Source organism: Carcharodon carcharias, chromosome 15 (assembly GCF_017639515.1).
Source record: "Carcharodon carcharias isolate sCarCar2 chromosome 15, sCarCar2.pri, whole genome shotgun sequence".
Taxonomy (NCBI): domain Eukaryota; kingdom Metazoa; phylum Chordata; class Chondrichthyes; order Lamniformes; family Lamnidae; genus Carcharodon; species Carcharodon carcharias.
The window spans coordinates 83,842,970-83,869,239 of NC_054481.1; the positions used below are offsets into that span (position 1 = coordinate 83,842,970).

At 44.1% G+C, this 26,270-nt stretch overlaps 1 protein-coding gene across 2 annotated transcripts; it reads right to left on the bottom strand.

Annotated features, from left to right (window-relative positions):
- On the bottom strand, positions 1-26,270 carry LOC121288271 (complement C1q subcomponent subunit A-like). Of its 2 annotated transcripts, none has more exons than XM_041206779.1 (3): positions 26,102-26,270; positions 21,425-21,589; positions 1-3,343 (listed from the first exon to the last, which is right to left on the bottom strand). In XM_041206779.1, exons 1-3 carry the CDS (start codon positions 26,253-26,255, stop codon positions 2,754-2,756), a joined length of 909 nt encoding a protein of 302 aa, XP_041062713.1. In that variant the 5' UTR covers positions 26,256-26,270; the 3' UTR covers positions 1-2,753. The 2 variants fall into 2 exon arrangements, with proteins under 2 accessions (XP_041062713.1, XP_041062714.1); XM_041206780.1 differs by having other exon boundaries at positions 26,053-26,169.

Here is a 26,270-nt window from a genome sequence, read left to right on the forward strand (position 1 = left end):
TGCTATTTGAGGGGGCAGAGCCCATTTATTTTAATGGTTTAATGCTTCCATTAAAGTTGTGAATAAAAACATGTTATACAAACACAGTAAGCCAATGTAGCTAATAGAAATTTCCAAACATAAGGTTCAGGTCTTTGTTTTCTAATCAATGAAGGGTTAGTCCAGCTATTTAGCATTTGGGAGTGTGGAAAACACAATGACCTGGAAATGTTAGTGAGTGGTTATATAAGTAATATCAGGCAGTTTACAGCAAATATTGTTAACACAGGTTGCTGTGGAAAATTGCAAACATACAATTTGTGATCCTGCTCTGCAACTTCTTTTAAACAGTGATATAGAAATTTACAGCTTGAGCGCTAACTTAAAATAAAAGTTTGTTCTTGATGGCTCTGGTTTCTGCAACATTTTCAGAATTAAAAATGCTTTAATTTGTGTAAAACAGTAGTGACACCACAAAGAGCAGAATTTACCAGCTTTATCTGCCTCAGTGATCTGTGTGTAGGTGAGGGGTCAAAAACGAGATGGGGAACACCATATTTGTGTGGACGACAGCTCGTGAATTAAAGAGTGATGCTTCCTGAAGGAGATGAAGGGTAAAGAAGGAGGAGAATATTGCGAGAATGGACTAGAATTCCAGTGAGAAATGAAGAAGGGGCCGAAAGCTCAGAGGAGTGTAGACGATAGTGTCTTCATGAATGAGGGAGAGGAGAATGGGGTCTTTGTGAATGGGGGAGAGGAGAATGGGGTCTCTGTGAATGAGGGAGAGGAGAATGGGGTCTCTGTGAATGAGGGAGAGGAGAATGGGGTCTTTGTGAATGGGGGAGAGGAGAATGGGGTCTCTGTGAATGAGGGAGAGGAGAATGGGGTCTTTGTGAATGGGAGAGAGGACAATGGGGTCTCTGTGAATGAGGGAGAGGAGAATGGGGTCTTTGTGAGTGAGGGAAAGGAGAATGGTTTTTTTGTGAATGGGGGGGAGGAGAATTGGGTCACTGTGAATGGGGGAGAGGAGAGTGGGGTCTCTATGAATGGGCCAGAGGAGAATGGGGTCTTTGTGAATGGGGGAGAGGAGAATGGGTTTTTTGTGAGTGGGGGAGAAGAGAGTGGGGTCTCTGTGAATGGGGGAGAGGAGGATGGGATCTCTGTGAATGGGGGAAGAGGATAATGAGTCTCTGTGAATGGGGGAGAGGAGAATGGGATCTCTGTGAATGGGGGAAGAGGGTAATGGAGTCTCTGTGAATGGGGGAGAGGAGAGTGGGGTCTTTGTGAGGGAAAGGAGAATTTTTTTTTGTGAATGGGGGAGAGGAGAATGGGGTCTTTGTGAATGGGGGAGAAGAGAATGGGGTCTCTGTGAATGGGGTAAGAAGGTAATGGAGTCTCTGTGAATGGGGGAGAGGAAAATGAGATCTCTGTGAATGGGGGAAGAGGATAATGGGGTCTCTGTGAATGGGGAAGAAGAGAGCAGGGTCTCTGTGAATGGGGGAGAGGAGAATGGGATCTCTGTGAATGGAGGAGAGGAGAATGGGATCCCTGTGAATGGGGGAAGAGGATAATGGGGTCTCTGTGAATGTGGGAAGAGGATAATGGGGTCTGTATGGATTGAAGGCAATGATGAGGATATCTGCTTACAGGTCATTGTGATTGACAAGTTGGCAATCCAAAATGGCAACAGTGATGACCAATGCATACACATAACAGCCTGGAAATTCCTCTACATTTTGCTACAATCTTTTGCTGAAGATTTGCTATAGCTGCTTTCCTCCTGCTGCACGTTCCTTATAACTATACAGAAAATAAAACATACATTTATATCGAGTATTTCAGGACTTAATGACATCCCAAGCACTTTACAACCACAGTTGTAATGTAGGAAACATGGCAGACAATTTGTGCACAGCAAGTTCCCACAAAAAGCAATGTGATGATCTGATTTTGTGAAGTTGACTGAGGGATAAATATTGGCCTGGACACCAAGAAGAATTCCTTGGTTCTCTTCAAATATTGCCATTGAATCTTTTACACCCACCTGAGAGGGGCAGATGGGGCCTCAGTTTACTATCTCATTCAAAAGGTGGCATTTCCAATGGTGCAGCATTTCCTCAGTACCGCATTGACATCTCAGTCAGCGCCAGTGCCAGTGCCAAATCTGTGTCCATGATTTTCTGACTGAAGATGTGAGAGTGCTATCATACTAGCCAGGCTGACTCTAACTCACTGGCCTGGATATTTTAGCAGTTTTAGTTGACAGCTTTTTTGAGCCTATGTCATAGGCTGAATAAAATAAGTAGGCCCAGTCTTTTCACTGCCTTCACCCTCTTTCCTCACCCAGATAGTCCGACTAATGATATGAAACGACTGGACAGGTAGCTGGGAGATTAGAGTTGCTCCAACGATTAGATGACAATTATGGGCACAGTAGTTTGAAATGACCATAGACTTTGTACAGGGTTGTATAAGAAACAATGGGCTGGGACTGAAGAACTTTGGGAAGTAATGGAGATAGAAAGCATGGGAAAGGATGGATATTTGAGGGAGACGGAGTCGTTTTTGGGACCATTCTAATGGATTATGCTTTTTTTTAACCAGTCTTATGTTTTCTCATTTTTTTATGGATAAATTGGAACCCAGCAGATGAGAGAGGACAAGGCAGGTGGATAATTATTGGTGAATGGACACATGCCCCATTAACAATGTTAGTGGATCATATAACTTGGTGGTCCTTTGATCTCTAATCTAAAGTTGAAGTATTTGAAATATTATTCAGCTGGAAAGAGAAGGAACCCAGAAAAGACACTGTTGAGGTCGTCTGAGCCAAAAACATCACTGTGATGTTGTGTGGTTTGAAGCCACACCTCATCGCGCTTATTCAGCCGCAGTACTGTCCCACCTGAATTCATCTGATATTTTTGCCAGTTATTTTTAGAGCCATGTGTGTCACAGAATCCAGCTTCCTTTCTGTTGTTTTTCATGATGTTGATACACAGTTTCCCCTCCGAGATCATATTGTATGTAAAGTAATACCAGCCAGCTTTACAACTGAGAAATTTTCCAAGTGCCATCTTAAAACACTCTCCCTCGTTGGTGATAGCCCTGTCAAACATCACTGGCCTTCCAGGGACAGGGTCATTAGTGGTGACTTTGACAACAGAGAAGGCTGGTCTTTCCTTCCCCTGGAGACCACCCCCTTGCCCTGATTGTCCCTTTTGTCCTTTTGCTCCAGCTAGCCCAGCTTCACCTATTGGGCCTGTTGGACCAACATAACCTCTGAGGCCAGGTGTCCCCGGCGGTCCTGGATTCCCCCGTTGTCCCTTCACTCCTGGCTCGCCAAGGATACCAGTGTGCATGCCTGTGAATTAAAAAAATTGGGAGATGAGTAAGAATGACTTAGAAATGCCTCAGTTCATCTTTTTCTCACAGCGATCAAATGATCCATTAAAATTGAGACAATCTGAAAGATGCAAACCAGCATTTACATGTGGGCAGCTGCATCCCTTTGTGCTGACTCCTGGCAGCTACGTATCTAGTGAGAAATGTAGATTTATTTCAGGACTTAATGGAGAATAGGAAGGCATGTGAGTTTTGGAATCAGAAATTGTTTATTTTCAGCAAAATAGAGACTTGAAGTGTGGAAAATCCTGTGGCAGAAGGGGTCAAGTCTGATTCCTGCTTGTGGCAGGAAGTGTTTGGACAGACCTTCCACCTCCCCACTCCTTGCCCACCCACACCCCCACCCCATTTCATACAGAAGGGTTGTATCAGAGGGGGCCCAAGCCTCTGGTGGAAATCCACCACAGCCCATTCCCTATTGGGCTTGAAAGACTGCAGAGTTTTTGTTATGGGCCTAATAATTAGCCTCAAGCCTTTGGAAAGCAATCACCTTATTCTGCAGTGAAAAAGCAAAGACTTTATCTGCTTTATTTTTAATTTGGCTCAGAAGAGTTTGGGGTTTCTTAGCTAGGTCCATTGAGACAGACACCGGCAAAGTAGCTTTGTAGACCCAGCATGTGTACCCTGGCTAAGCCATCCCTGGAATGTGGGAGAAGGATACAAGCTGGAAGAGACAAGGAGAGCCATTACACTCATCTCCAGGACTTTTAAGGCCCTGCATTGAAATTAAAGTTGTTTTTTAATGTGCTTATCTCTGTTTTTCTTCTGATACAACATACACACTTCTAATTCAACTTCTATGCTTTTTCTTCATTTCTTTCCCTCCACGTTTTCTCTCCTTTCGACCTCTCTGTGACACACGCCATGTTCCGCTGAGACTATGACCTGCATTTTCACAGAGCCGTGGCAATCAGGATTTGAAAGTCCCGCCCCCATTTGGGTAGAAACCTATTTTGTCAGTAGGGGGGAATAGGTAGACGTGCTTTACATATGCATGGTTCCCAAACCTGCCAGTATATTTCAAAGTGCTATTTAGTGCTGAAACTATCGTGTTTTTCATCATTGGAAGTGACTGAATCTGCATTGTGTGACATAGATTTCATTAACAAGTTGTAAAAGATTCTGAAGGTCTCCAGAAAGATGTATTTTGCTTATGCAGACTGCTGAGAATTGAAAGTTTGACTGCAGAGAGTTTTGTGCCACAGATAGATGTTAATGGCTGACCCCAAGGGAGCTGGGGGTGTGAGGCTTGTGGAATCAGGACATATCTGCTTGGCCCATCAGGATAATTCCTTCCCTCAGGCACGATAGACTGCCAGCTCACTGGGTAGAGTGTGAAGCAAACAAAAGAAAGGAATGGAAAATAATGGTTATGACACCATCCCTCATATGTGCCATAGAGGCAGGGCAGTGGCTGCAATGTGTGGCCAAGGTCATGGGACATGACCAGGAGTTGGCAGAGCCAGCAAAGAACACAGCAGGAAGGAGGAGAAGGAGGACCATGATATACTGCCTTGAGGTAAGGGTCTATGATCTCAGGAGGCTTTACCTTGACAACACCAACCCACTGCAGGTGAAGGCCACAGGTCTGCAGAGAAATGGTTGGAGAGATATATGCCACGCTGGATCATGGTGATGTCACATTCTGCACGTCCCCAAGCCTTGCCAGTTGAGCTGATGATTAGCGTGTCCCTCAATTTCTGTGTGGCTGGCTCCTTCCAGGGTCTGCTGTAGATCTCTGTGGCATTTCCCAGTCAGCTGTTATCGCAGAGGAATTCTTTGCTCAGATGGGGGATCACATCAACTACCTAACAGGTGTAGCACAACGGACACAGAGGCCGGGGGGCTTTATCAACACATGGCTTCCCACAAGTTCAGGGAGTGGTCATATGTACACACATGGCCACAACGGCACCAATTCAGCAGCCAAAAGCTTTGTGAACAGGAAATCTTTTCACTCAATCAATGCCCAATGGTGTGTGACCACAACAAAGGTCTTCCAGCATGGATGAGCACGTTTTCCAGGTAGCTGCCATGATGCTTTCATCCAGAGGAATTCACCTGCTGCCTCAGCTGGTCTAGTCTGTACCACAGGTCTAAGGCTGGCTTCTGGGGAACAGAGGAACAGAGGGTACCCCTTAAGAAGGTGGCTGTTGACCCGCAGACTGGAGACAGCGTCCCAGTGTCAATACAATAGCAGCCATGTGCAGACGCGGAATATCATTGAGCAGCATAATGGAATTCTGAAGATGCAGTTTAGATGCCCTGATTGTTCTGGAGGATGACTCCAATTCTTGCCTGCAAGGGTTCCAGGATAGTGGTTATTTACTGCATGCTGCACAATGTGGTGCAGTGGAGCGGTGTTCATAACAAGGGGACAGGAGATAGTGAGAGAGCTATCTCATTGGAGGAAGAGGAGGACAGGGAGGAGAATGGGGACAAGGAGAAGAAGGATGAGGACAAGTAGGAGGAGGAGGAGGAGGAGCATGAGGATGAGGATGCAGAAGATGAGAACAAGGATAAGGAGCAGTACAAGGAGGAGGGTGACCCTGTCCAATCTGATGGAGGTGACATGGAGGAGGAGGGTGACAATGGAAGACATTCTGCAGGATAGGCGGGAGTAACAATGGCCAGTTCTGTACAAGAAGTCTTATTTCCAGGAACCTCTTAATAAAGAGATTTACCTGACCAGCCTTTAGCCTCACAGTAAATCCATCAGCTAGTCCATAGTATGCTGAGACCACCAAATTGCCCTTTTACACTGAGGTACACCTCTTGAAGGAAATGTCCACCCCAAACAAGACAGTATACTAACAGGAAAAAAATGACATTCAGCATCATCAACGTGCCTGAGTTCAGCATCATCACCCTGGGCTTAACCTTATTTTTATTATTCTTTCACAGGATGTGGGTGTCGCTGGCTGGGCCAGCATTTATTGCCCATCCCTAATTGCCCTTGAGGAGATGGTGAGGAGCTGCCTTCTTGAACTGCTACAGGCCATGTGGTGTAGGTACACTCACAGTGCTGTTAGGGAGGGAGTTCCAGGATTTTGACCCAGTGACAGTGAAGGAACAGAGATTTATTTCCAAGTCAGGATGGTAAGTGGCTTGGATGGGAAGTTGCAGTTGGTGGTGTTCCAATTTATTTGCTGCCCTTGTCCTAGGTGGTAGTGGTCGTGGGTTTAGAAGATGCTGTTAAAGGAGCCTAAATGAATTCCTGCAGTGCATCTTGTAGATGGTACACACTGCTGCTACTGTGTGTCGGTGGTGGAGAGAGTGAAAGTTTGTGGATGTGGTGTCAATCAAGCAGCTGCTTTGTCCTGGATGGTGTCAAGCTTCTTGAGTGTTGTTGGAGCTGCACTCATCTAGGCAAGTGGAGAGTATTCCATCATACTCTTGACTTGTGTCTTGTAAATTGTGGAAATTGATGGTAAATTGTCGACAGGTTAACCTTGAGACATCCTTTAAAAGCTGGGTCATGCAAAATTCAGCATGAGACTGGTAAATAACTGAAGAAGATTTCACCTTGTGCCTCGCCAAAGCATGCCCACAATGGCAAGACTGCATGTAGGAAGTATGACTTAAGATGCAGAAACTGCAGATACGATTGCATGGGACAACAGAATTGAAGTAATTGGACATTGTGCAGGTATAAGCCACTCATATACTTGCCACACCTTCAGCTGCCTTCCACTATATCCACTCAGCACCAACACACAGTGTCATCATCTAAGTGTGATAATTACACCACAGTAACTCACTGACACTCCTTGTTAACCCATAGCCTCTACCATCTAGAAAGGTAAAGGCTTCATTTGCATGGGAGATCCCACACATGCAAACTTCTCTCAAAGATACATGGCATCCTGACATATGGAGCGGCCACTTCAGTCACTGTGGAACAGTCATGTGTGTTTGACTGCCCAGTGTACGGCACTCAGGGTTGAACTACAGCAGAGGAACTGCATTGCATCAATAAGTCAGAACATTGCTCTTTTCACTGGATGGATAACAAATGCTGGAATGGCGCTTGACATCTGCAACCATTGGTGGACTACTACCTTCTCTGAACATCTGGATAATAAACCAGCCTTCCATTGCCGGGTATGCATGAGCACGGCCTTGACACTCACACGTTCACTGAGAGATGGGTTTCTGGCTGCAGTCTCAGTGCCACTGGTAAGAACATGCTACTTTCTCTTAACCTGGTAATTGAAGCTATTAGTGTACAATTACAGACCAACATTGCAAAAAGCAAGTGCATTAACAGAGTGAATTAATTTAGCTCCTAACATATTGATCTTAAATCAGGTAAACCAATCAGCTTTTGGGTCGCCATGGTGACCTGTGCTCATGAACACTCTTACATAGTGCACAGATGTAGAGGCAGGCTGCTCCCACTACATGCTATTCAAGAGCATGGTGACCGCTCTTGTCATGCAGGATCCCATTGCAGACCAACCTGAGATGGCAGGTTCTGGATTTCTGCAGGATTGGCAGTTGTTACTCGGACATGTACTGCAGATGAGGGCTCTGGTGGAGGGGCAGGGGAAACAATAGATAATGGGAGTGCTGAGATGTTCTCAGGGCTCTCATCCTCTTCACCCACCTCCATAGCTCGGGGTTGGCTTTTGTGCGGGTTAAATGGGGCTGGCTGCCGGAGTGCAGCAGTCATCCCTTCCAGCAACCATTGTGCCACCAGCATGAACTTCCTGCTAAGGAAACGCATGCTCCATGCATACTCCTTGGAGATCAACGCTCATACTCTGAGATGACTGCTCCAGGCTACTGAGTGAGTTTTGAAGCATTTGCAGGGAGTTACATTGCTGTCCCATGCACTCAGTGTGATGCTGCACGTAACCCTCCTTGAGGTTCTGCCATGGTTAGAGTTCATGCGATCGAGCCTGCAAGACAAGATAGAGCTCATCAATGCACTGGACTCCTCCAGGTAAAGTGCATGAGCTCACATTGCATCAGGTAACTATGCCAGATGTTCATACATCTGAAACATAGAAATATAGAAATAAGGAGCAGGACTAGGCCATTTGGCCCTTTAAGCCTGCTCTGCCATTCAATATGACCACGGCTGATCATCTATCTCAAAGCCATACTCTCACATTCTCCCCATACCCCTTGTCACATTTACAGTCTAGAAATCTATCTATTTCCTTCTTAGATATATTCAGTGACTTGACCTCCACAGCTTTCTGTGGTAGAGAATTACACAGATTCACCACCCTCTGAGTGAAGAAGTTTCTCCTCATCTCAGTCCTAAATGGCATACCCCATATCCTGAGATTGTGACCCCTTGTTCTAGACCCCACCAGCCAGAGGAAACATCATTCATGCATCAAGTCTGTCCAACCCTGTCAGAATTTTATACGTTTCAATGAGATCCCCTCTCATTCTTCTAAACTCCAGTGAATACAGGCCTGGTTGGCCCAATCTCTCCTCATACGATAATCCTGCTGTCCCAGGAATCAGTCTGATGAACCTTCACTGCACTGTCTCTAATATCCTTTCTTAGGTTAGGAGACCAAAATTGCACACAATACTCCAATCACCAATGCCCAGTACAGCTGCAGTAAGACATCTTTGCTCCTGTACTCAAGTCCTCTTGCAATGAAGGCCAACATACCATTTGCTTGCTGCACCTACATTCTTGCTTTCAGTGATTGGTGTACAGGGACACCCAGGTCCCTTTGGACATCAACATTTCCCAATCTATCACCATTTAAATAATACTCTGCCATTCTGTTTTTCCTACTGAAGTGAATAACTTCACACTTATCCAGGTTACAATGTATCTGCCATGTATTTGCCCACTCACTCAACCCGTCTAAATCACTTTGAAGCCTCTTAACACCATTCTCATTGCTCACATCCCTACCAAGTTCCATGTCGTCAGCAAACTTGGAAATATTACATTTGGAGCAGAAATGCCACCCCCCCACCACCCCCCATTAGGGGGATTGTGTGGGAGTGGGTGGGAGTGAGCATGAACCTGATCGGCATCCCCAGTTGGGCCCACACCACCATTTTACTTGGATGGGCCAATTAAGGCCTGCCCAGCATGACGCACACCCTGAAATGTGGGCCAGGGTGGTGGGGGGGGTGGGGGGGATTCCCTGTGCATGAAAGAGAGCAGAAATCTCCCCGGGGCACAGAGGTGCTTTAAGGAGATTAGTTTAAGATTTAAAAATTTAAATAGAAAAAAGGAAAGATTTTGAGACACGTCCTCTCATGTGACAGTGTCACATGAGCTGGGACATGTTCATGAATTTTAATAAAAAATTTTATTTAATGAATGAAATCTTCATGAAACCTCATCCCGCCTGTGGATGAAGTTCCATAAAAAATGCAAAGGCCGCCTGGGCTCTTCGCCTGCCCACCAACGTTAAGGTTGGATGGGCAGCTCAGTTAATTGCTTTAATAACTATTTAAATGGCCTTAATAGGCCTTTGACAGTTTGGCGGGCATGCAGCCGGCTCAGCTGCGCGCCCGCCAAACTGAAAATCTGGATGACGCGCGGTGATGTCGGGACACCCACCCAACGTCACCGCACCTCATTATATGCATCAGCGAGCGGGCCCCGCCTCTGCTTGCCGACCCAAAAATTCTTCCCTTGGTCCCCTCATCCAAATCATTGATTTATATTGTGAATAGTTGGGATCCCTGTGGTACCAGAAGTCACTGTCTGCCACTCTGAAAACAACCCATTTATTTGACTCAATCCATGCCAGTATATTAACCCCAATCCCATGTGCTTTAATTTTACACACTAACCTCTTATGTGGGGCTTTAATAAAAGCTTTCTGAAAATCCAAATACACCACATCTACTGGTTCTCCCTTATCTATTCTGCTAGTTACTTCCTCAAAAAACTCCAGTAGGTTTGTCAAACATGATTTCCCTTTCATAAATCCATGTTGACTTTGTCTAATCCTGTTGATATTCTCCAACTGTCCTGTTATCACATACTTTATAACAGCCTCGAACATTTTCCCTTCAACTGAGGTTAGGCTAACTGGTCTGTAGTTTGTTGTTTTATCCCTCCCCCCTTTTATCAATAGTGGGGTTATATTTCCCACCCTCCAATTTGCTGGGACTCTTCAGAATTTATAGAATTTTGGAAGGTGACAACCAACGCACCACTATTTCCATGGCCACCTCCTTTAATACCCTAGGATGTAAATTATCGGGCCCTGGGGATTTATCAACTTTCAGCCCCATTAATTTCTCCAGCACTATTGTTTTAGTAATACTAATTTTCTTCAGTTTCTCCTTCTCACTAGACCCTTAGTTCATTAGTATTTCTGAGAAGTTATTTGTGTCTTCCTATGTGAAGACAGAGCTAAAGTAGTTGTTTAATTGCTCTGCCGTTTCCTTGTTTTCTATTATAAATTCTTTTGTTTCAGACTGTAAGGGACCTACATTTGTCTTCACTAATCTTTTCCTTTATACATACTTATAGAAGCTTTGATAATCCTCTTTTACGTTCCATGCAAATTCACTCTCATACTCTATTTTTCCACTCTTAATCAATCTCCTTGTCCTGCTTTGCTGAATTCTAAACTGCTCCTTTTTCTAGTAACTTTATATGACTCCTCTTTGAACCTAATGCTATACTTAATTTCTTTTGTTAGCCATGGTTGGGCCACTTTTCCTGTTGTGTTTTGGTGCCAGAAATTAGTGTATAACTGTTGCAATGCATATATTTGTTCCATAAATATTAGCCGTTGCCTTTCCACGTTTTAATGAAGTTCCCCAATCTATTTTAGCCAACTCAGGCCTCATACCTTTGTAGTTTATTTTGTTTAGATTTAGGACCCTAGTTTCAGACCGGACTACTTCACTTTCCAACCTAAGGAAGAGTTCTATCATGTTATGGTCACTGTTCCCGAAAGGACCCGCACAACAAGATTATTAATTAATCCCTTCTCATTGCACAATACCAAATCTAGGATAGCCTGTCCCCTAGTCAGTTCCTTGACATACTAAAAAACCACGTTGTACACACTCCAGGAATTCAACTGCCACATTATTATTGCTAATTTGGTTTGCCCAGTCTATATGTAGAAAGTCACCCATGATTACTGTAGCACCCTTGTTACGTGCATCTCTAATTTCCTGTTTAATGCCATCCACTACCTTATCACTACTGTTTGGAGGCCTATAGACAACGCCTACTAATGTTTTACATCCGTTGTTGCCTCTTAGCTCCACCCAGACTGACTCCACATCTAGATTTCCTGAGCCAATATCCTCTCTCACTATTACACTGATTTCATCCTTAACTAACAAAGCCATGTCACTTCCTTTTCCTTTTTGCCTGTCCTTCCTAAATATCGAGTACCCTTGGATATTCAGTTTCCAGCCTTGGTCACCCTGCAGCTATGTCTCCATTATCACAATCATATTGTACCCATTTACATTTATTTGTGCTGTTAACTCATCTACCTTATTGTGAATGCTTTGTGCATTCAGATTCAAATGCCTTTAGACTTGTCTTTTTAACATTTTTACACATTATTTTTGCACTATGCTAGCCCTTGTTTCCTCTGCCTTCCATTTTCGCTTTCTACTTTTCTGTCTTTCATTCCTACCTTTGTTTCCGTCTCATGAGTCTCCCCGCTCAGGTTCCCATCCCCCTGCCAATCTAATTTAAACCCTCCCCCAAGGTACTAGCAAATACTCCTGTGAGGATATTGGTCCCGGTCCTGCTGGGGTGCAACCCATCCAGCTTGTAAAGGCCACCTTCCCCAGAATTGGCCCCAATGCCTCAGGAGTCTAAATCCCTCCCTCCTACACCATCTCTCCAGCTACGTATCATCTGGTCTATTCTCCCGTTCCTGATCTCGCTAGTAAGTGTCACTGGGAGTAATCCTGAGATTACTACCTTTGAGGTCCTGCTTTTAATTTATTTCCTAGCATCCTATACACTGCTTTCAGGGCCTCATCCCTCTTTTCACTTGTTTAATTGGTAACTAGATCGACCACTACCTTTGGCTGTTCACCCTTCCCTTTCAGAATGTCCTGTAGCCATTCAGTGGCATCCTTGACCCTGGCACCAGAGAGGCAACATACCATCCTGGGGTCACGTCTACAGCCATAGAAACTTCTACCTATTCCCCTTACAATATAAAACCCTATCATTATTGCTCTCCCACTATTTTTTCTCTCCCCCACCCCCCACCTCCGTGCAGCTAAGCGGTGCCACGGACTTGGCTTTTGCCACATTCCCCTGAGAAACCATCTCCCCCAGCAGTCTCCAAAATGGAAAAGCTGTTAGAGAGGGAAAAGGACCCAGGTGATTCCTGCGCTACCTGCCCAGTACTTTTACTCTGTCTGGCAGTCATCCATTCCCTCTCTGCCTGTGCACTCTACCTGTGGTGTGACCACCTCACTGTATGTGTTATCCATAAAGATCTCATCCTTGTGGATGCTCCACAGTGATTCCAGGTGCAGCTCCAGCCCCAAAACACAGCTTTTGAGTAGCTGCAGCTGGAGACACTTGCTGCACACATCGCTGCCCTGGACACTGGAAGTGTTGTTGACTTCCCACATCGCACATTAGGAGCATTCCAATTGGCCAAGCTGCCCTGTGATGATTGACTCTTAAATTACACCTTTCACTTTTACTTACCCTAGTTCAGAGAATGTGAAGGATAGAAGAAATATTCACCAGGTCCTATTTACCAAAGCTGCTGCTCTTCTTACTGAGAAAAGGTATAAAATGAAAGGGCCCCTCCTTCCCTCTTCACCAAACTCCCTCTCTCACCAAACTCCCTCTCTCACCAAACTCCAACATAAGCACTCTAATGCAGCACTGTGGTGCAGACATGGCAGCATTGCAGATGGCTTGCTTTTACTCTTTTAGGCAACCAAATAAACTAAATTAAAGAAAACGAGGGGCAAATTAAGAAGCAGCCCCTTAAAGGTGTACTACAAAAGGAAAAACTAATCTCAAAGGAAATTTACAACATCAAATTAAAATGTGATTCGAAGGATCAATAAAGCAACCCAGTTTTGCTTTATACTATGATTCTAGTTCCTGAAAATTTGTTTAATCCAGTTAACTAATTAACTAGCTGAAGCTGCAAGCAGAACCTGTATAACCTTTATTTTAAAGCTGGACTGAAACTCACCTTCCCCCAACCCAAAGGGCAATTTTTAATTGGTTGCTAAATTAAAGCAAGATTAGACTTTTGATAAAAATTTACCATTAGAAGTCACCAAACTCCAATTTAAACACTCTAATTCAGCCCAAAGCAGCACTCCAGTGCAGCCAAAAGCATTGTAACCCATAAGGTGACTTCTGAGGCTCTACCTCAGGTGATCATCACTGTCTTCCCTCCTCTGAGGGGATATGCACAGATGTGTGACACCTCCTGCAGTCTTGTGCAATGCCCTTCTCCACATGCCACCAACTCTAAGTGTATGTTACATCCCTCCAATGTAGTATCTTTGTTGACCGAGTGTGGGCTGGTCATGTGTGATGGTGTTTCCTCAGGCATCTCTTCCTCCTCCTGGTGCCTGAGGCATGAGGTGACCTGGTTGGGTTGGGGATAGGCAGGTGGTGGGAAAGTGCTGCTGGGACCTGTGTGAGACCCAAAATGAGGTAATTAGAGTTATCTCTTGACATTTTGACAGCACGCATGGATCTCAACCATTGCCTTTAACCTTGTTTGTGAAACCTTTATCATGCACTCTTCTTTACACCATGTCCCATTCTCCTTCGTGCACGAACAGCATCACCTCCACCATTGACACCATGTTTGAAGGTGCCTCTAATACCAGCAATGGGTAATTCTCCATCACCGATAATGAGCTCCGAGCACACCCTCACTATTTTTATCACAATGTGAAATGCCCGTAGCCTCACGAACCTCCTCCCCCAACAACACTAGTCCCGGCATCTCCCTGGAGTTGTGCATCCTCTTTCCCTGCAATTACAACATACAGAGTGAAGTAAGCCCATTCTATTGTCTCATTTATTTTTGCCATGGGACAAAATTCTTCTTGGTGGGTTTTTCTGTCCACTGGGTGAATGAAGTCCCTCCATCTCTGCAGCTGCTCCATCAGGATTTGAGATCCTAGTCACAGAAGTGGGGAGCTGTCCCTCCTGTTCCGTTGCTTACTGGCCTCCTCTGTGACATTTAGGCACAGCAATGAAAAAAGCACATGGGCATGTAAGCTTTGATTGGTGCCAGAAATAACCTATGTCTGCTTACATGCAGGAACCTTGTTCTCTAGTTCAGCAATGCTTAATGTTGGGGCATAGGGTGACTGCTGGAATGCAGGATGGACTGGCAATGTTCCTGACACACTAACATGGCATGTTGTGCTCCTGAACACAAACTACCCTGCTGGCCTGCTCCCTCTGAGTCACACTTTTCTGCCTGTGTGCAGCTGGGGGGCTGCTGGGCAAGGCTCCATTGCATGGCTGTAACCTGAGAGGGGTGGAAAGAGGATCAGTGGAAGGGTAAACGTTGTGCATATGATGCCTAACAATCAACCGCTGAGGTATTATGTCAATCTGAGTGAATGCAGAACATCTGGAACGGCTGATCGTGCCAAGATTCCGCCATCTCCATGGCTGGGCCTTGTGAAGTTTTGCCAGCCATGTTACTACTGTCTGCTCCTTCATTATACAAGGTCAGTAGGAGTTAGTAATCTCTTTGAGTCCATGATGGACCATCTTTTCCAGTGTCAGCAACCGGTTGGACAACTATTACAGTTGGTGCTTATCTGAGTTGTGATGGACATCTCCTCGCAGGACCAGTAGCAATACCATACACTTCTTGCTGCTTACAGTGGGGCCTGTGCCTGACATGTGTCTCTTATGCAGGACCTGTCTCCTTATCCAAATTATTTCCATAATTGGTGAGCCTAACTCTATTCCTCACCCGCTTCCTCGGATCAAAGATCGCACCACTCAGGAGACTTTCTACTGAGTTGGCAGGGCAAGCTGGGAAATTGCCTGACTCAAGTTACTCACTTCAGTAAGGATAATTCAGGTCTACTATTTGACCTGGGTAGACATGCCGTCCTGTAGCTATTGGCTGGGGATGCACCACATAGTCGTACAAGCTGAACTTTCCTCCCTTTTCAGAACTTTCTTATCTCTAATAAGAAGATCAGATGGATTATTCTGTCTTCCCGTTCTATTTGTTTCAATTAAGTTCACTGTCCACAACAAAATGAGAGCTGAACATAGGCTCATTGTGAAGAGTTGATCACTGCAGTGAAGTATACATCAGCAATATCATTATTGTGCTGGCATATGAGATAATTTCCCAGCAAGCTTTGAGGTAGAAAAGTTGTCAACATAAGCTCCAAATATATGGACGTGAAAGATCACCCAATATCCTACAGTTTTCCAAACAGCCACTGGATGTTTTTTACTGGTGAGGAAATTTGAGGGATCTACAATCATGCACTGGTGAGTTAAAGTAACTTCTATTTGTTCCAGACTTAGGATGATTGACTTCCTTATGCTATTACACATTGGAGAGTTTGAGGTACTTGACTGACTGGTGCCAAATGGCTTTATATTTAGGGCAAGGAATACGTTGCCATGTGATTTTTTGTTTCTTCATTCATGAGATGTGGGTGTCACTGGCTAGGCCCGCACATTTATTGCCCATCCATAATTGCCCTTGAGGAGGTGGTGGTGAGCTGCCTTCTTGAACTGCTACGGTCTATGTGGTGTAGGTACACCCACAGTGCTGTTAGGGAGGGAGTTCCAGGATTTTGACCCAGCAACAGTGAAGGATGATGAGCGACTTGATGGGGAACTTCCAGGTGGTCGTGTTCCCATGTGTCTCCTGCCCTTGTGCTTCTAAATGATAGCAGTCATGGGTTTGGAAGGTGCCTCCTTGGTGAGTCCCTGCAGTGCATCTTGTAGATGCACACATTGCTGCCACTGTGCATTGGTGGTGGAGGGAGTGAATGTTTGTGGATGGGGTGCCAGTCAAGTGGGCTGCTTTGTCCTGGATAGTGTTAAGCCTCATGAGTGCTGTTGGAGTTGCACTCATCCAGGCAAGTGGGGAGTATTCCATCACACTCCTGACTTGTGCCTTGTAGTTGATGGTGGACAGGCTTTGGGGAGTCGGGAGCTGAGTTACTCACCACATGATTCCTAGCTTCTGACCTGGTCTTATAGCCACAGTATTTACATGACTGGTCTAATTCAGTTTCTGGTCAATGGTAACCCTAGGATTCTGATCATGGGATTTTCAGCGATGGTAAGGGGCGGTGGTTAGATTCCTCTTATTGCATATGGTCATGGACTGGCACATGTGAGGCGCAAATGTTACTTGCCACCTTCAGCCCAAGCCTGGATATTGTCCCGATCTTGCTGCATTTGGAGATGGACTGCTTCAGTATTTGAGGAGTTTCAAATGATGCTGAACATTATGCAATCATCAGCAAACATCCCCACTTATGACCTAATGATGGAAGGAATCAGCTGAAGATGGTTAGACCGAGGACACTAACCTGAGAAACTCCTACAGTGATGTCCTGGTGCTGAGATAATTGACCTCCAACAACCACAACCATCTTCCTTTGTGTTAGGCATGACACCAACCAGCAGAGAGTTTTCCCCCTGATTAATGATTTAGACGTGAATATAGGAGATATGAACAATAAGTTTGCAGATGACATGAAAATTGGTGGTGTCATAAATAGTGAGGAGTAAATAATGAGGAAAGCCTTAGATTACAGGACAATATAGGTGGGCTGGTAAAATGGGCATAGTGGTGGCGAATGGAATTTAAGCCTGAGAAGTGTGAGCTGATGCATTTTGAGAGGATTAATATGGCAAGGGAATACTCGATGAATGGTAGGACCCCAGGAAATACAGAGGTTAAGAGGGACCTTGGTGTACATGTCCATAGATCCCTGAAGGCAGCAGCACAGGTAGATAAGGTGGTTAAGAAGACACATGGGATACTTGCCTTTATTAGCCAAAGCATAGAATATAAGAGCAGGGAGGTTATGGTGGAGCTCTATAAAATGCTAGTTAGGCCACAGTTGCAGTGCTGTGTGCAGTTCTGGTCACCATACTATCAGAAGGATGTGATTGCACTGGAGAGGGTGCGGAGGAGATTCGCCTGGGCTGGAGCATTTCAGCTATGAAGAGAGACTAGATAGGCTAGGGTTGCTTTCCTTAGAGCAGAGAAGGCTGAGGGGGACCTGATAGAGATGTACAAAATTATGAGGGACACAGATAAGAAGAAACTTTTCCCCTTAGCAAAGGTGTCAATAACAAAGGGGCATAGACTTAAGGTAAGGGGCAAAAAGTTTAGAGGGGATTTAAGGAAAGATTTTTTCACCCAGATATTGGTTGCAATCTGGAACATGCTGCCTGAGAGGGGGTGGAGGCAAGAACCCTCACAACATTTAAGAAGTATTTAGATAAACACTTGAAATGTCGTAACATAGAGGGCTATGGGCCAAGTGTTGGAAAATGGGATTAGAATACTTGATGGCTGGCATGAACACGATGGGCCAAATGCCTGTTTCTATGCTGTATAACTGTACTGCTGTGTCCCTACAAGGGACTGCTATTTGATACACTGCTTCAAAGGTGGAATACCTGAGTTGTCAGTCAAACAAAAATCAAAGCACAGTGTCCAATTGACACATTGCAATCTGAATCCCAACACTGTTCAATGCAAAACAATACTTTATCAATTGGATAAAGTACTCCAACGCATTTGAATACTTTCACAATGCTGGCCAATTAAATGGCCTCATCTTTTTAAAGAGGAAAGCCTTGTCATCAATCACTGTTTTAAAAACAATCATAAATTATCATGCAGCATCTAATTATGACATGTAAAACTGGAAACAACTTTTAAACTTACCTGCCGAAAGGTTCCTGATTCCAGAATAGGTTCCCCAGATGGTTCATGACCCATGACATGGACCATGTTGTGTTTCGAAGCCTTGTGAAGCCAACTTGAATCCGTGAAAATTTTGGATGTTCTGAAATCACCACTGGTGTCAGCATTGAGTTTGTTGAGTGTGGAATTGTGACCCAAACCCTTATTCCACACCCTTGAAAATAGCAGAGGATAGGAGTGTGGGCAGAATTCCTAGAATTGTGTTCCTCTTTCTCCCCCAATCTGATACAGGTTTGTCCCACATTGGAATGGCAAAAACTGGCCTAAAGCATGAGCTGGAAAGAGTTTGTAGCTTTTATTGAATGAGGCAGTTTATTGGGTAGTGAACAGTTGCTTTTTTGGACTTGAGAAAGGTTTACAATGGTGTTTCAAAATTTGAAGAAGACACAAAAGTTAGCAGAATTCTGAACTGTGAGGAGGCTGGTGATCAACCTCAAGGGGATAGAGATAGTCTTGTACAAAAGGCCAAGCACATGGCAGAAGAAACTTAATGCAGAAAAGTGTGAAGTGATATATTTTGGTAGGATGAATGAAAAGAGACAATAAAAAATAAAAGGTATTATTCTAAATGGGTAGAGGAGAAGAGGGACTTGGGGTATGTGCACAAATCATTGAAGGTGGCAGAGCAGATGGAGAAAGTGTTAAAAAGACATACAGGATCCTGGACTTCATAAACAGAAGCAATGAATACAAAAGCAAGAAAGTTATAATGAACTTTTATAGAACTTTGGTTTGACCTTAGCTGGAGTATTCTGGATACCACACTTTAGGAATAATGTGAAAGCTTTCGAGCAGGTTCTGAAAATATGAGAATGGTTTTGGGGATGAGCAACATCAGTGATGTGTATAGATTGGAGAAGTTGGGACCGTTCTCCTTTGGGAGTTTGAGAGGAGATTTGATAGAGGTGTTCAAAATCATGAGTGGGCTGCACAGAGTAGATAAAGAGAAACTTCCCAATGGTGAAGGGGCCAAGAACCAGGAGACCCCGATTTAAGTTGACAAAAGAACCAGAGGTGACTTGAAGGAAAGCTTTTCTCTGCAGTCAGTGGTTAGGATTGCAATGTGGGGAATATACAATTAGGACTTACAAAAAGGGAATCGGACAAGCACCTGAAGAGAAGAAAAGTGCTGGGCTGCGGGGTTAAGGTGAAGGAGTGGGAATAAGTGAGTTGGTCTCACAGAGAGTTGGCTATGGATAAGTTGAGCCAATTCTGTGCTGTAACCATTCTTTTCCTTTAGTGCACAGCTGGCAACCCTATGAACAGCTGAGGCCCTCACATCTACCCAGGTTTAGTAAATCTGATCATATATCATACACAGCAGCAGCAGCATTCATATAGAAGCTTCACTGAACCTGTATTTCTGGAAGGGAATGGTGGCGCTTTGGAGATCATGGCGAACCATTGCATCCATGGCTGGTAATCCACTGAGAAATGGTCCTACACCAGAGGATAGCTAGAAATGTGATACTTAGTCCTACATCCACCACCACCTGTAGCTGCAACAGAAACATGGCATCCAGCTTTCACACAATACAGGATTGTGTCACGGTGTCATGATGAGTGGATGTGGTAAACACTTGAAGTTGTATCTCCCGCAGGGTGTGGCTGTTTCCATGCTTGGAGAAATCTATTCCAAAGTAAGAATTTCACTTAGTTTCATCTTCCTCATGATACCAACAAATGTTTTCCTCATTTGCAGCTAGATGTGAGGGTCTCAGGTCTCTGCATTGACCTGGTAGACAGCTCCATGTAGTTTTAGTGTCTGCTTTTACTAAAGAGTCTGAAATGTGGTCACATTTTGGTGTTCCTTCTGTAGCAGCATCAGAGAGCAGTCATGGCATAGCGCCCCTGCTGTCTCATTGGGAACAATTAGCCTGCTTTTCTGGCACCTACTTTACCTTCTCTGGTGAGCTGCAGCCCTTTAAATACTGTAGGCTTGCAGGGTTTTGCTGTTCCTCACACAAGTGTTATAGGATGAACCATCTGAATAACCCATTCATGCACCAGGTGTTTGTTCAAATTAGAAAGACAGATTTTTAATTGTCAAGAAGTTAAGGGTTACAGGGCAGGAGAGTGGAGTTAAGTTCACAATCAGCTCAGTGCCATGCCTAGTACAGGAATGTCATGTTAGGATCTTTCAGTCAATACTGTCAAAAATTGGGCACAGACAAGCTATTAAGGTGGCTGCTGCAAATCATGTGACTTTTCACATTTAGACTACAGACAGCATAAAGTCTCTGGTGAATACCTAATTACATATGGACATAGGTGAAGGTTTTTCACAGCCAGCTGTGGAATTCACACATCTTATTGTTTAAGGATGGGCCAACACCCAAAAGAGTATGGAGTTTCTAGACTGCCTGCCTCCATGTTTCACACTGGGTAAAAGGGAAGATCGAAACTTCCCATTGCATCACAATGGCCTCCACCATTCAAACTAGACTGATTGGGCCTCAGAAATGGTAACCTAGTGGTCATGTGATCAAAGCTGGTTTCAGGGACTGTGCCCTTATTACCAGGACCTAGAAGATCCATCAGAACTATAAGCCATCAGGCAGTCTGAAAACCAGACTCTAGTTGCTTGATAACTTGCAGCTAATTTCAAAGTATTTAAACTGTTCCAGTTTCAAAGTTCGCCTGACAACCAACCTCCTAGATATTTGACTACAAGAAACCTCACAACCTGCTGTGAACCCTTCACCTTACAAGACCCTCAGTTCAACTTTAAACCATTCAAGAAACCACAGGCTTGCCACGAGAGGCTGGAAACCGTGGGGCAGTGAGACAGCAAATATATTCTATCCGTGACATCAGCTATGATCTTATTGAGTGGTGGAGGAGGCTCAAGGCATCGAGTGACCTACTCCTGCTCCTAATTCTTTTGTTCTTAGTTCTTAGTAGGACTCTTGTTGAAAAATATGTCATGACACCTTCTACCCTGCAGTGCTAGTTCAGGCAATGGCAGTTCAATCCCACTACATCTTCTACATCTCCTCAATTAGGCAATGTCACGTCATGGACCTGGATTCCATTTTTTTCCCAGTCTAGTTCTGTTTATTGAATCTTTTATTAATTTATCAGGACAATGCGCTCAAAGGCCTGTGATAACTTGCATGTGTTACCTGGATCACCTGTGTCACCATCTTCTCCAGGTCTCCCATCTCTTCCTGGTGCTCCTGGTGCACCAGGCAATCCATCTTGACCATTCGGTGCTTGACATGGACTTGTACCTGCAGCAGCTCGTGTTATTAGAGCAAACAGCACCAGCCCCACATGCATCATTGTGTCTGTACAGAATAAGTAAGCACTAACAGTAACATGGCACTACAAAGTGTTAATATTCAGTATTCTTCACTTAACTATACACAGCTGGTGCACCCACATTGACTGGCTCACATTATAGATGGAGCATTATATTGCAGCAGAAGGAGTCTTTTCTGAAATAAACCAGCAACTTATGCAAGGGAGACTGGAAATTCCCACCCCTGAGTTGCATGGAGTTCTGGCAGAGTCATGGGTGCATAGCTCAGAATTCGGCACAGATCCTGGATCCACCAGATTTCTATCCCATTAAAACCAAGCAGAAGATCCTTATCTGGGATCACATTTCTTCTACCCCATATCCCAGCAGGAATTTGGGGAGAGGTGGCTAGATGGAGGGGATGGTTCAGAGCTACCCTGGGAATCACAATGGATATACCCAGTGGGATCAGTCTGTGGGAACAGAGTAGCAACTGATGCCAGGACTTATGACTCTAACAGGACTGGACCTAGCAGCTTGGATGAAAGTATTGTCCACTGTTTAATCCTGGCCGGAACTTTGCTCTCATCAGGCTGACCAGGGAACTGGCCTGTGACTGTGTTGAGCTGGCCAAGCAGGTGTGGGCACCCAACCGCAATAATGTGATGATCCCATTCCTGGGATTTGGGATACAGTCAGTGAGTGCTAGGCAGAAGCAAAGTTTGTAGCTCTGCTCCACCTCACTCAGGCAATGCAACAATAACCTTAAGGGCCTCTAATGCCCTCAGCACTTTTAACTCAATCATTCACTCGATTTACTAATGAATATGGTAACACCCTCATCCATCCCTGAGAGAGTTTCCTTTTAGCTGTTTGAGGAAGGCACATCGTGCCTCTAGGATTATCACTCATCCAATATGAACCCCTTCATAAATAGGAATCTGGAGGATTTAGCCAATAATATAGAGGGGAACTTGCATCAGATGTGCACAGCTGAAGATTTTAGAACATTTTAATCATTCTAATTGTGCTCCTTCAATGGTTTTGGGTAAATGTTCCTGATGTTTCACTTCAATTATTACTGCAATATTAATATTTATTTCTGTATCACAGCACAGGAGCAAAACCCGTGGCCCAAGTGTTTTCCATAACCTCTTCAGTCTCAGGGATAATGGGCAAGAGGGAAACTGCAGTAAAACAACCAATGAGAATATTTATCGAAATTATTTTGAGAGAAGAGATTTTATTATTTAATGTGAAGCTATTTTATAAATCATTCAGTCTTGCACCATTTGTCTGGTCTTTAAGTTCCAGGACTTGCCCAAGCCCAACCAATGAAATGGCCAAACTCATTCAAACAGATTCCACAAGCTAATTAACACTTTCAGCACTTGTACTCGAGAATCCCCGCATAAATAATCAGGAAAGATAAAGATGGTGATAATTAGCTCACATGGTGTCTTTCTACATTCATGTTACAACTTGGTTCCAAACATGAAATTAGGTAATGATGACAAAATCATATTTTGCTGAAATTTTGAAGAATTGGAGAGCAGGCCCAAGTATATGGTCTAAAAACCTGGTCATCAGCCAAGAAATAAACCTTGGTATAGCTTTACTCCTTCATACACCAGTAAGAACTATACTGATAAAAACAAAAAACTGCGGATGCTGGAAATCCAAAACAAAAACAGAATTATCTGGAAAAACTCAGCAGGTCTGGCAGCATCGGCAGAGAAGAAAAGAGTTGACGTTTCGAGTCCTCAGGAATTCTGTCGAAGGGTCATGAGGACTCGAAACGTCAACTCTTTTCTTCTCCGCCGATGCTGCCAGACCTGCTGAGTTTTTCCAGAACTATACTGATACCTGATACCTATCTTCACTGCACCACTAATAAAACCACAGAACAATCAACCAACCAACTGCAGAGGAAGAAAAGACAGCTAGAATTTTAAACAGTGTATCGAGTGATTATTGAGAATATTTCACCCATAACACCCTGGTCCACTCTTCAATTACCCCCAATAACCCCTCCACTCCCCACTGCACCCTCCCATGGAGCACAGCATGACTGTGAGCTCTGGGGCATTTACAATTTTAATTCTCAGCCCCATTCCCACGATGGTGACTTCTCTGTCCTCGGCCTCCTACACTGTTCCAATGAAGCTCAATGTAACCTTGAGGAACAGCACCTCATCTCTCACTTAAGCACTTAACAGCCTTCTGGGCTCAACACTGAGTTCAACAACTTCTGATCAAAACTTCTACCCCCACTTTCTCAGACAGCAGCTGTTGGTGAAGATTCTCCTATTACAATTTACACCTCCTCGAGACACACTTTATTTTTCTTTACTTGTCCCATTACCAGTCCATTTTGCCTTGCACCATCATCCCCTTTGCCATTTAGTCTCTCCTGCTTTTGACCCTATCACAGACCTGCTCTTTTCTCTCTCCTCTTTATCTGCCTCTGTATTTGATTAAAACCTGTTGCCATTCTAACGGTTTCCATGTCTGATGAAAGATCATCAACCTGAAACGTTAACTCCATCCCACTCGTTCTCTCTCTTGCTCTGTCTCTCACTCGCTCTCTCTCTCTCTCCACCGATGCAGTCTGACCCACCAAGTATTTTCAGCATTTTCTGTTTTTATGATGGAATAATGCATCTTGGGGTTAAGATATCTTAAATACATTCCAGTCTGTGAATATTTACAATAATCAAAATAACTCAGAGATAAATTGATTACTTAGATTATATATGAATTGTTTGATGTAAGTCACACTGCAATTCAGCTTTTGTGCTGTGAACAGGTTTCTTGAATAAAATACCATTATTATTATTATTAATAATAATACATTTCTTATCCTGTGGAATTAGAGATTACTCATTTTTATTTTTTATCAATACTCGTTCAAGGGATGTGGATGCTGCTAAAACATTTGTTGCCCATCCCTTATTGCCCTTCAGAAGGTGGCTGTGAAGCCCCTTCATCACCCACTACAGTCCATATGGTTAATGTTCTCCCTCAATATTGTTGAGTAGGGTGTTCAAGGATTTTGATCCAGTGACAATTAAAGAAGGGCAAAAGAAATCAATTCAAGATGAAGTTTGACTTGGAGGGGAAGTTGCACATGCTGGTGCTCCCATGCTCTTGTCATGTGCTTCTAGGTGGTAGTGGTCATGGGTTTGGAAGGTGCTATTGAAGGAGTCTTGGTGAGTTGCTGCAGTGCATCCTGTATATGGTGCACACTGCTGCCCTGGCACCGGAGGGGGAGGGAGCCAATGTTTAAGATGGTGGATAGGGTGCTGATCAAGGCTGTTGCTTTGTCCTGGATGGTGTCAAGCTTCTTGAGTGTTGTAGGAGCTGCACTCATCCAGGCAAGTGGGGAGTACTCCATCACACTCCTGAGTTGTGCCTTGTAGACGGTGGACAGGCTTTGAGGAGTCTGGAGTTGAACAACCCATCACAGAATTCCCAGTGTCTAGAAGCCACAGCATTTAAGCAGCTGGTCCAGTTGAGTTTCTGGCTGATAGTGATCACCAAAATGTTGATGGTGGGGAATTCTGTGATGGTAATGCTGTTGAATTTCAAGGGGCGATGGTTAGTTTTTCCCTTGTTGGAGATGAACATTGCTTGGTACTTGTGTGGCACAGAAGTTACTTGCCACTTATCAGCCCAAGCCTGAATATTGTCCAGATCTTGCTACATATGGACATGGATTGCTCTAGTAACTGAGGAAGCGTCAATGGAACTGAACACTGTGCAATCATCAGCAGACATCCCCACTTCTGACCTAATGACGGTGGAGGTTTAAATTTATAGGGTGAGTAAGTTGACTTGAGCAGTGGTGGAAAATGCAGAATGTTGCACCAGACGCCTATTGTACACCCCACCCAATATTATTCTCCGTTGAATATCACACCAGGGACATAAGATGTGCCCATACAATACCATCCTGTCCTATACTGCAACCAAAGGCAAAGCTCTATTCCACAAAGATGTTTTTATGTGTAGAATTGCATCACTTCACTCTGACAGCTCTTTCTGATTTTGCCCTGATTCCAACAGTTTAAAGTAAGGAGTTAAATTACACTGCTATAGAAAACTGGAGTTGTTTCAAAGCATTCAATAACATTATAGTTTTATCTGTAAATTATTAATAGTTACTTCAGTAGTATTGTTTAAATATACATCAAATGAAATCCGTTTCATTCCCAATAATGATTCGTTTCCAAATGATATAATTTCAGCAAATTAAAAAGCAAAAAAAAAGGACTGAGAGGAACAGAAACCAGTAGAAGTGAGAGCAGAGTGAGGTGGAGTGAAATCCATTGAAACATTTGTTCTCTTGTCACTGTTTAGAAACTGCCTGGCTGAGACTGAACACATTTAAAATACGGCAAAAGAGCCTGAACATGGGGAGATATGATTTAGAACATTTCTGCTCATAGGCCTGCACTTTCCAAATAAATTAAAGGCAATGGACAGTTCTCTGAAAGTATAACTTACCTTAGAAAGTAGTCCTTACAGTAAAGAAACAGTTTGTGCACATACTCACAATAAGCTGCTCGCTTCTGGGAATGACGTCTCCAAAAGGGAGAAGGGAAATTACACTCCTGTTGTGTAACTTCATCCAGATTACCAATCAGAGCTGAGCCAGGATCCAGTAGTTCTCTGAGGGGCACACACTGCCAAGTTTGCAGCCAGAACATTAGCTAAATTCATGA